The 12,167-nt window shown below is 33.5% G+C and overlaps 1 protein-coding gene and 1 long non-coding RNA gene across 2 annotated transcripts; both read right to left on the bottom strand.

Moving 5' to 3' along the window:
* Positions 1 to 3,857: 3,857 nt before the first annotated feature.
* LOC136800132 (uncharacterized) lies at positions 3,858 to 5,982 on the bottom strand. The gene is made up of 5 exons (XR_010845673.1): positions 5,628 to 5,982; positions 5,254 to 5,353; positions 4,827 to 5,025; positions 4,496 to 4,617; positions 3,858 to 4,288 (listed from the first exon to the last, which is right to left on the bottom strand). It is a non-coding gene; the product is annotated as an uncharacterized lncRNA (long non-coding RNA).
* Positions 5,983 to 6,591: 609 nt separating this feature from the next.
* On the bottom strand, positions 6,592 to 11,337 carry LOC136800090 (uncharacterized). Its single transcript, XM_067056700.1, has 2 exons — positions 7,644 to 11,337; positions 6,592 to 6,986 (listed from the first exon to the last, which is right to left on the bottom strand). Exons 1-2 carry the CDS (start codon positions 11,335 to 11,337, stop codon positions 6,592 to 6,594), a joined length of 4,089 nt encoding a protein of 1,362 aa, XP_066912801.1.
* Between the last annotated feature and the right edge of the window lie 830 nt (positions 11,338 to 12,167).

The following is a 12,167-nucleotide window of genomic DNA, read 5'->3' as shown; positions in this document are numbered from 1 at the left end:
AGTTACGGTAACAAGTAACGCACACTAATTGATGGGAAGCACAAAATTGATCTAGATTTCAACATAGATCTAGATGAGATAATTGTTTCATACATACAACAATGTAACTTACGCTGTCTAAGGCTCTCAGACACATCTTGAGTTTAGTGAAAGCACCGTAATGATTGTGATATTGACGAATCATCTCTGCTTCGGTTGATCCATTTTTCCTGAATAAAAAGAAAGTTAAAACATTATTTGAACTTGAACTTATTATTTACTTTAAAGGTATACTAATTTAAATATAAGATCATATAAAGATCAGATGCGTACTTCTTTGTTCTTTATTTATCGACGATGTTCCCATGTGTGATGCACGTGATAATTTTTTATAATTGAGCAAAGTCTGCCATATCGTATTATTCCCGACTAACTCTATCGCTGGATAGCCCTGTATCTGACGATCATACCTTTTATTGCGCAGTGATCAAATAAAAAGTTCGGTTGGTACTGGCTAGTCACATTTTTTTTTCGTGACCCTGTCTAAACGGCTTTTTAGAGCGTGCGAAAATCCCGGAGAGAGTTATATCGGATCACCCAAAGTTACCTTCATTTTTTTATTTTTCATTTTTTTATTTTTTTATCCACGGATCGCTGATAGTCACCTTTCCGGGGGTTTTGTTGTTTGGAATTGATTAACTAACAGTTAGGTAGGGTCAGGGTTGCTAGTAACGGCTTGTCACTGTGCCGGGTGCATACTCGGCGCCTTGGGCCCCGCAGGGTTGCTAGTAACGGCTCGAATTTCAGTCAGGTTTAAAAAAGGGGTACTTTTACCCATATTATAATAACATTACCCCCGTCTTTTGCTAGTTTGGTATAATATGTTATGAATTGCTTATCTGGTACTCGATGTAGAAATTTTCTTCCGACACGCTAAAGCTCTGAAGGTCGGGAAAATTATATTGGTCCGCTCCTTTAGAGCTTTAGCGTGGGCGGCCGCCAATACGCCATCGGAATATCAGATAAATGAATTGCGTGAATTCGCTGTGCGGCGATGGCTCAGTGGATAGAGCGCTGGCTTCCGAATCTGAAGGTCTTTCTTTGGTGGTGGTTCGAATCCCACTCGGTGCGAAAATTAGACTGGTCGAAATTGATGGACAAATGATTGACAGGTATGAAAACTCAGTCAGAAATGAGAAACTAAGTCTCAGAAACTCAGAAACTCAGACTCAGAAAAGAGACCGTAGATACTAAACCCCGAAACGGGTGGGAAACTAGTGGAAACGAATGCAAACGGGTGGAAACGAATGGTGAAACGAGAGGAAACGAATGGTGAAACGAGAGGAAACGAGTGGTGAAACGGGTGGAAACCAATGAAAAACAACTGGAAACACATGAAAACGAGTGGAAACGAGTGCTAGGGGTAAAGATAATTTGGCATTCGCGTTCTATTCAGGTTCTAATGGTGATTGGTGCCATATACTTGATGAACCTTTACGGTTTGGCGAAAATATATTGTATTAAGAAGTATAAAAATGATGTTTGGATAAACAAATTTTCGTTACTTTTTGCTCACCGAAAACAATATTTCCCACTAAAAATCGTTAAAACTAATTTTATTCAGTCCCCTTAAAACAAAATTGAAAATTCCATCCTTTTTTACCACCTTTTTTGTACACGAAAAGGTCGAAATGTGAACAAAATATACTTGACACGTTTTCGCGAATTTTCGGCCTTTTTGCAAAATCGTTTTGCATTGCTCTTTCACGAAATTAAATTACGCGAACAAATAATGAACATCAAAGAGTTTAAAGATACAATTTTATATAAAATGAAAGCAATATAACAGCACACTCATGGGATTTTGAATTTATTAAAAAGAGTATTGTTGCATTAAACAGACTGTACCTTTATAATCATAAAGGTTGGCGAGTCCAGTCAAAACACAGATTTGATCTGCAGCGTCACGCTTCACCTTGCCTCAATAGTTAACTCAAATTGAAACAAACCATTGCCAAACAAACTCTGGTAGTTTTTTATTATTTCAGAGAAGTAAATGCTATATTATGGCACACAAATTGTTGTGTGTTTTTTCCCAAACGAATTCCAATTAGAGAAAAGCTTTATTTCGATTGGGATAAAAAATGTGATCTAAAATATATTAAAAAACTTACCGCTTACAAGACTTCATCTTTCCTGACAAACACCGTAAACAAGCCAAGATTGGTCGCTCTCGCTGGAAGTTTATCTGGCACCCAGATGGTGAAATTTTCATCCGACACGCTAAAGCTCTGAAGGTCGGGAAAATTTTCAACATCTGGAAGGTTTACATTACGGAATTTTGCGAAACCGCGTCAAGAATTTTGCAGCGGGAGGTCTGGTAACCCAGCCCTCGTTTTCGGGGATTGTCGGGTCCAACCAAAATATTTATCACTTTACGCACAAGGGCTGTTGAACCCGACTGAGGATGCGGCACATCAAAGGCCGACTATCATTCCTCTCCGATGGGAAATTGGCCCGCTCCCTTTAGAGCTTTAGCGTGGGCGGCCGCCAATCCGCCATCGGAATATCAGATAAGCTGGAAGTAAACAAACACTGTAGTTAGTGTTATAGTTTGGAATGCAAATCTTCCTTTTACAAACTCTCCTGGTGTTAATTTTCATTGTGGTGCGAAGATTATACCAGATCGATTGGAGGGCTTTTCCGAGGGCTTTACAATGTAATGGTCCAGATACACAAAAGGACGCCCAGAAAAGGAAGGTTTTTGTACACCCTTTGATAAAAATAAAAGGAAGGTTTTAAAAATTGGAAGCAAGCAACACAGTACAGACAGGTCTTATTAGGAAAAAATCTTCCCTTACATTAAAAAGACTTTGCAGTGATCATTCACATCCAAAGGAAATATCAAGAATATATGCTTTGCAGCAACAACCATGTTTCTTTGTCATAAAAAATCCAACCATAAAAACATATAACATCAAAACACAAAAGTATCTGAAATACTGGATTTGGTTTCAAATGAAAATAAACCAGCCGAGGCTGGAAGGTCAGCCTTGATGGCTAGTTGGATTTGCTCGAAGAAGCTTTTTAGGAATTGAATGCGACTTTCCAGAAAGATATGAAGGAACTGTACATGAGTTAGTGTGACATTTTTTAATGCGTTTGCTGTTTCAAAATTTTGCTGTTAGGATTAGGTACTTAATGCAATGTAGCAATGCTTTGTTTCAATTTGACTTAACTATTGAGGCAAGGTGAAGCGTGACGCTGCAGATCAAATCTGTGTTTGACTGGACTCGCCAACCTTTATGATTATAAAGGTACAGTCTGTTTATTGCAACAACTCGTTTCGATAAATTCAAAATCCCATGAGTGTGCTGTTAGTGCTTTTCACTTTATATAAAATTGTCTCTTTTAAACTTTTTGCTGTTCATTGTTTGTTCGCGTAAATTTAATTTCGTGAAAGAGCAATGCAAAACGATTTCAGGGACGATTAGGGGACTAAATAAAATTAGTTTTAGCGATTTTTAGTGGGAAAGCAATATTGTTTTCGGTGAGAGCAAAAAGTGACGAAAGATTTTTTTATCCAAACAACATTTTTACAATATTTTCGCCAAAGCGTAAAGGTCCATCAGGGATCAAGTATATGGCACCGATCACCATTAGAACCCGAATGCCAATTTATCTTTACGGGGACTCGTTTCCACTCGTGTGTTTCCAGTTGTTTTTCATTCGTTTCGGTGTTTAGTATTTACGTTATTTGGCACCTAAGAGTAACGATACAACTATTCTGGAAGGTGGCTTAGGCAAAGTGGGTGCCAAAATCAAGTTTTGCCACAATAGAGTCGATTAACGAGCTTTGAAACAATTTCAATTTTCAATTTATAAAAAAAAGATTTGAACAATGTTGTTTTAGATAATCATGTAGTTGTTTATAAATATTAACAAAATTACTATTGTACAAAAATCACTTCTTTTGTAAGACATTAAAAATTTACAATCCTCTCATTAGTTAAAATAAAGTCTACAGTATCATTATTGTCCAATTCCAACTTCATTAATTCCAGCAGCAGTATTTCGATTAACAAAGGCAAATTGAAACAAGATAGGTATAATGAACCAAAAAACATAACAGCATAATACTCCAATAACGAATGGTCATGACGAAAAACTTTTAAAAATGCATCGGTCAATCTAATCGTGAAACGTGATAGAGAGTGCTTAGGATACGTTAACGTGTATATATTTCCAATCATATCAGCATAAACAGTGGCGAAGAAACTTTGAAAATTGATTGTCGACGATTGAATTTCTGGAGAAAAAAGAAAATTACAAGATATTTTTTTATAATGTTTTCTCCAAATTAAAAACAAGAGTTGAATTTATTGATAGGTAGAATGTATGAAGTAATCATTTCAGTAGATTCTCACTTTTTTGACATTAATACTCGCATTCATCAAAATATCAATTGACCACTGTGCAAACTTTTAATGTAGGTCATTTTGGAGGCTTATAGTACCTTAATTCGATTTTTGTAGTGTCGACATTCAAACTATTGGATGGTGTTAGAGGGAAGCAATATTTTCGTCGTTGATAAAGAATCATGATATTTGGTTACTGATTGATCTCTGCATAGTATATCTGCAACAAAACAATGAAGATATTAAAGTCCCATACACAGGTAAATAATGACAATAATATGAACAAAGTCGTTTCACTTTTTAAAACTTAGATCATTCACGATTAATTGCGTACTGCAAAAAGATTGCTTTGTAAAATATACCTATAAATGCATGTGAAAGTGTCAGCGTTAACCTTTTAGATGGACAAAAAAGAGACCTCTAGCTTACCTATCACTTTTATGAACTTATTACAGTATTCAGGTGTCGAGAAACGAGCCGATGGTTTAAAAGTACCAAGCCATGATGAGTGAAATGATCGATTATATTGTACCAAACAACATCAAATACAGGAACGTGACGGTATACCAAGCACAAACGATGCAAAGCCATGGAATTTTTCGACACTAAAAACATGTAACACCAGATACTAAAACAACAATAAACAATCAACAAATTACCAACATTTTCATTTCAACACCAAATTCAATCATATATACATTCTGTCCATAATATTTTTTGTCAATAGATAATAGATTTGAATGTTCATTTTTTGTAGATTTTGTAAAATGTTGATTTGAAATGTGACAGTTTCTTATGTAAGAAAATAGAAAAGCCTTCAGGTTTTTAAATGTTTTGTAAGGTTTAATTAAATTACCTGAATGTACTTTGTAGCATCGACTCTGAGTTCGGAGTAACACAGTGACAATTGTTTACGAATCATGATAGCCAAATGACAATTGATCGTTGATTGATATCTAAAATAACAGAGTAAAATATAAAATTAAAACGCACTAAACATCTTGATGTATTTATTTGTATTTTCTTTTCAGAGAAAACGTGTCATAAATTACTTCTTTTCGGAAATTGGTAACCACTTCAATAGATTTTATACCAATTGTCTGTAAAAATACCAACCATTGTTAAGAATATACCTATTTGTCAATTTTTTTAAGCAGAGAATCATAAACTGTGACTTTGAAGTATAGTACTCGAGTAGTATTCTCTCAAAATTTATCAAGTCTTACTAACCTCTTGTTTTTGTGACTTTTGTAGCATCTAGAGTTTCTGAATTTGGTGGTGTGAAATCAATGTTTTTTCCAAGTTGCCAATGAATCAAAAATTTGTATCTTTACTTTTAGGTTGCCTCATTCTACCAACACTATTACGTAACAGGAATTAATACTACAACAAAACCATTAACAAATTACCAGCATCATATCATACAAATACCCATATATTTTCTCCAGCCAAACATATAATTTTAGTTACAGCAGAACGATTAACACGCAAATAATATTCCAGTCCAGTCCAACATATAGTTTTAGTCCAGGGTTTTTATTTGTATTGTTCATTTTGTTAATTTTGTAACTCTAAATTCTGTATAAATTGATGAGTTGATTAAAAAAATACTATAAAAAGTGTAAAAGGATTTTCAAAAAAAAATTAAAAAGTTAATGCATATAATTCAATTTTTAACTAAAAAATGCACTATAAATATATAAAGAATGTACAAAATTAATATTCCAATTTGATAAAAAAAATTCTAAAAATCCAAATTTTCTAAATAGATAAAAAAAATTCTTAAAATCCAAATTTTTTAAATAGATAAAAAAAATTCTTAAAAATCCAAATTTTTTAAATACTGTGATAAATAAATAAAGTGACAAGTGACGTTTTAAAGAAATTCATAACCATCCAAAAGATTAAAATTTACAAGAAAGTTTCTTTCCTTTTAAGGCACTAAAAACCTTTTTAAAACAAATTCCTTATTGTCAGTTTTGATTTTTTTTCTAAGATAGATACGTAAGGGATTCAAAATTCATCAGAATAAGCTGTGATTTATTTATTTATAAATGTACTGAATCGACTTTATAATGAATATTAGAAACTTTGCTCTTGAAGAATTTTGTATCCCTTATGTATCCCACCCTCCAAACTGTAAACCCCCCCCCCCATATCAAGCAGTTCAAGCAGTCCAATCAGTTCAAACAATTTAAGAATCACTCACAATAGTGAAACAAACTCCATCATGGTCGGAGAAATAAATATCCTTTATAAAGCAATTCACTTCTCTCTGGCTAATAAAACTTGTTTTTATATAAACATGGTCCAGAAGGCCACCAGCAAGATGAGTTGGTTCATTCACTATCATTTTGAATGAAGAAAGTATTTCGTTTAGGTCTTGATTTGTTGGATCTAGTGCATCAATATTGAAATCTCCCACAATAATGTCTACATCATCATAACTTGTCAGTTGCAATAGTTCTTCACGAAAAGTGTTTCTTGAAGAATTAGGTGGTCTGTACAAGATTAAAAGGCTAATAGATTGACTACTAAACGTCTCTTTTTTGAACTTTATCAATGTGTAACCTGCTGCTTTATTACACTCTAAAATTTGAATTGAAGAATTTGTGCAACATGCAGTGTTTTGAAAACGATTAATTGAATTGTTGTTATACTCAATATTATAATAACTATTTAATGTTTGATCAATTCCACTAGTATCACTTGTAGGTGATAGCTGAGTTTCAGTAAGGCATAACAAGTCACTGTTCATTAAATTTTCAGATTTTTTTAGGTCAACAGCATGTTTATGCATCGAGCGAATATTAAGAAGGGAGATATTTAAATACTTGGGAGAGGTAGAAACAGATGAAAAAGTTTGAACCTTTTGCAAACAACAACTTCTTCTCAAACGTTCATATTCAAGCCCTGCTTCAGTGTTGACTCTGATAGCATTTCTACTATATTCACCAATTAAGAATAGTCCGTTTATGTCAGTTACCCTTGACAAATTAACATACATTTGACCTTCATTGAAATATCTTTGACCAAATAACTCAAAGCTTACGACTGCTGATTGAAGTGTTAGCCCTTGGACTTTGTGACTAGTACATGCATACGATAGTATCAGTGGAAATTGAGTTCTTCTAACCATAGGTGACTTTTGCTTATTTTTTCTAGTCGCAAAGGTAGATTCTGCTCTTTCGATCAAAGTCCAATTGTTTTCTCTACATACACTATCCAAATTGGATCCTTTTTTACCTGCAGTGACATCATCAAGTTTTACATATAAACCAGATATTTTATTATTGCAATCAAATTTGAACCTCATAACTGTTCCAACTTGTCCATTGACTAATCTATCAGCAATGTCAATATTTTTTGATATCAAAACACGAGCACCTACTTTCATTTCAATAATACGAGCTAAACCACCTGTATCTCTTGCTTTAGCATTTTCAATAAAATTCAAATCACTTCTTGTCAGATTTTTTGGTACCTCATCTTGTGCAGAAATTAGATGCTTTTCAGTCGGTAATTTTTCAAGCATTTGCAAATTGTATAAATCTACTGGCTTATTTTCTGCATAAATATGAGTTATATTAGCAGGGTAATCTGGACTGTCTTTTGTAATGAATCTAGATTTTAAAAGTTCTTCTTTTTCTTCATCAAGTTCACCTAAACGTACTTGATTTAATAGATCTACAAAATCTATATCATCTCTCTGTCTCATGACCTCAGTCAATTCTGCCATTTGGAAACTTCTCCATAATTCAAATCCGACAATACTTTGCATAGATGAACAATCAGCTTTGTAAATTGGATCTCTATAAATTGGTGGGAGTTGATACAAATCACCACAAAGTAAGACCGATTTTCCACCAAAAGGTTTATCAGAACTGAATATTTCACGTAACCTTGAATCAATATTTCGAAATAAGCGACTAGGTACCATGGAAATTTCATCTATCATTATAATCTCAACGCAAGCAAGTTTTTTTTGCAAATTTTGTTTTGACATAGCATTCAAGGGAAATAGCTTTTTTGTAGGAATAATCAAACCAGTGTGAATTGTGGTTCCATTGACATTGATCGCTGCTACACCTGTTGGGGCAAGCACAAGAATCCTTTGTTTAGTAGGTTCTCCTCCTCTGTACATTAAAAGTTTAGACAATGAGTGATAAATTGTTGTAAGTAAATGGCTTTTTCCCACGCCTCCGCCACCGGTTAAGAAAATATGGAATGGCTCTACAATTTTAGGATCTTTAGAAGACAGGTTTTTTACAAAATTTCTTCCCCATTTGTGTATTACATCAAAAACTTCTCTCTGTTGAGGATTAAGAGATCTTATACGAGTATTTATTTCATTATCAGGAAGCAAAATAGATTCCATTGGTATTGCTGCCCTAAATGGTACTGTGTCTTCATTAGCTTCATCATCTGATTCATCATTATTATTTGCAGTATTACTTTCAAGCTCAGCATTTGTTTCATCATTTTCCTGCTGTTCAAAGTCATTCATGTTGAGCGTGATGTCAGTTCTAAACCTTACTAATGCATCATCTACTAAACCAGAATATGGTTGGATCAAAGCTCTGTTCCTTTCAATCATTTCTACAACACCTGGTTCACATAGTTTCTGTGTGTAAGAATTGTGTTCCTGAGAGAGTAACTCATTTTCATTACGAAAAGGATAATATAACATTAACAGATGATGAGCATAATCTTCGGGGTGCTTGTTTCTATTTGGCTCATGAAGACGGAGTACTAATGGAACTTTACGACATTTTAGTTTATCTCGACTGGACAAGAGTGGAACAATATTTGGGTACCCATTTGTTGGATGATTTGATTCAACTAGATCATCTACAAGTTCATTGGGCTGGCAATCATTTTCTTTATTATCTACATACTTGATACTATAAAACCTCAAAAATTCAGCATAACACATTTTTGAAACAGACACATAAATTCCATTAGCATAGTTGTTGGTTGGTCTATCACAATATCGGTCTAGCATATTCTTTTTGAATATCGAGGTACTATCTTCAGGAAGCTCACTTTCATTTTCACTAAGGCACATTCTAAATCTTTTCTCTGGTACATTGGTGTTTGCAAAAGTTACACCTGGAAATACTTTTCTTAGCCATAATTCAGGCATGCTAAGATATACAGCTTCTTGCACCGATACTTCCCGTTTTGAAACATAAGCATGCGCAATAGATTTCATTTGCTGATATTTATCTAAATCGTTTTCAAATGCTTCTTGAACAGCTTGGTTCATAGCATGAGACACTTCATCTTCAGTTTTCGACAGATATGCACACATGTAAGTAACAGCCTTGTAATAATTAAATACTGGTTGAATATCCAGATTTGCTTGCCAAGCTTTCAGACCCTCAGTAAAATAATTGTTTACAAAACACGCATTTGAATCACGCTTCAAATATAGGTGAAAATCATCATCTTCAGATACTGACAGAGCATATTCATAATCATTCTTGGGAATATCTAATTCATTAAGTATTTCATCTATGGTTGGAACAGGACTGAAATTTTCAGCATCTGGGTTAAAAAAATTTCTTTTACTTGGATTAAGATTTTCATTTATATATGTCTTTACTTTACTTAATACTTCTTTTCTCAGTGACAGTATTGTTCGTTTTTGCTCTTGTGGCAATTCTTGTGGCAAAGGCTCAGAAACAATAGTTCTCTCAGAAAAGAATTTGCCGAAATGAAATCTACAAGGTGTATTTTTATATTTACGACAAGTTTTCGAATGACGATGTAATTGATAGGTTTTTACAAGGTTAAACAATTCTGGATCTTCTTGTTGTGATGGTAAACAAACTTTAATTATTTTATCAACAAATTCTACGTATTCAGATTTTGTTTCTGGAGTTAATGTTGGCGCATTCAAAATCCAAAGAAAAGAATGAATATGAGGGCTTCCACGTACTTGAAATTCAACCCGAATAGCATAATAAGTTGTTTTGCCAAGAGGACCATCTAAAACGATTTCTTTAAAAAATACTTCAACTCTATATTGAAAATGCCTTGCTACTAGAACAGGATTGCTATTTAACAAATCACACCTTTCATGATATGAAAGATTCTCAATAAATTCGTTAGTAACATTTTGACCCTTGAGTTTGTAAATTATGGAGATCAATTCATTCCATCTTAGATCAGCACAGCTTAAAGTCAAAAAGAAAGTTGGTGGCCCTAATTGTTTAACCATTGCCAAAACTTCTTGCTGAAATTTTTTCCAATATGCTGGAGTTCCTTTAACTGTACTCATAAAAGCAAAGGCTTTGTCGTTTGCAATAAATTGTTTCACTGTTTCTTTGAAATTTTGACTTAACATTCCCGCATTTAAATTAGAGGCTGCAACTTTTCTCATGGCAACATTTATTTGACTGGTCAAAGAGACTTGTTGAATCACAGAGTTAGCAAAAAATATGTAGTCTGGATCAGAGGCAAATTTTTGAGTATAGTTCAATAATCGTTGGTTAAAGTACTTTGAGGGACTCAATTTAACATTGCGTTGAACGTTGAATCCAAATTTACCTTTGGGAAACAAATGAGGATGGGCAAGCATTTCACAATTCTCATCATTCAAAATAGAAATTGGTTTCTTCCCTTGACCAGGTGCTAATGTTAAAATTTCATTATCTATTTCTGTTTCAGTGGGAGTATGGGACATAAGAGTTGTTTCATTTGCACTTGAGCGAAACACGTCAAGTGGGTTTGCTGTTGTCTCAAGTTCTAAAACTGAAGTGTCATTTTGTGTTCCGCTACCCTCATCAGAAATTTCTTCGTTATCATTGCTGGCTGAATTAATGTTAGTAACATCTGTATTATTTCCCACCATAGTTTCATCATCAGAAATGTTATTGATATCAATCACTATGTCTTGATAAAGAGGATTGTTATCTTTTAAATAATTTAACATTTGCTGAACAAAATCAGGCCTAATTGCCTCAAAAATTACATGTCCCTTATATTCTAATTTTCTTTTAAGTTTAACTATGACAAGACCATTATCACTAGTTTTTCTTGGCAGGGTATTAGCAATATCTTCTATGTCAATTGGAACATTACAAATTGACCCTTTTAACTTGGGAAACTGACCTTTTGGCATTATTGCAATTTTCTTGAATAAAATTCTACGAGAAATTAAAACCTTTTCAAGTCTGCGAAGAGTACTGAATTCAGTTGGTAGTTCATCAAGGCTTAGTTTGTTTTTAACTGACTGACATGGTAAATTATCTTTTTGAGCTTATTGTGGCATGTTCTGCAAATATACAGTTTCCCATCGAAAGAAATTACTTCTAAACAATAATCGTCTTCTGGCATGTTGTATTTTTCAGGAGAAAATTTAGCAACTGAACGTCGATATAGACATCTGTGGCAAGAAACGCATATGTAAAAAGGACCTTCATATATAATTTTTTTAAATCTTTTCACTGGGTCATCAGACTGCTTAGCAGATTTTTTTTTTTGAGCATTAATTTTTTGCTTCTCTTTTAGAGTGTCCTTATTTCTTTTGTAGTAAACTCTTTTATTTTCACTCATCTTTTCTTTGTTTTGTTCATTATAAGCTTTTTTGTTTTCACTTATCTTTTCTTTGTTTTGTTCATTATAAGCTTTTTTGTTTTCACTTATCTTTTCTTTGTTTTGTTCCTTATAAGCTTTTTTGTTTTCACTTATCTTTTCTTTGTTTTGTTCATTATAAGCTTTTTTGTTTTCACTTATCTTTTCTTTGTTTTGTTCATAATAGGC

The sequence above is a fragment of the Clytia hemisphaerica genome, unplaced genomic scaffold (genome assembly GCF_902728285.1).
Source record: "Clytia hemisphaerica strain Z4C2 unplaced genomic scaffold, Clytia hemisphaerica genome assembly, whole genome shotgun sequence".
In the NCBI taxonomy this organism is placed as follows: Eukaryota; Metazoa; Cnidaria; class Hydrozoa; order Leptothecata; family Clytiidae; genus Clytia; species Clytia hemisphaerica.
Note: the sequence above shows the minus strand (reverse complement) of the source record. Positions and strands in the feature narration are given on the sequence as shown.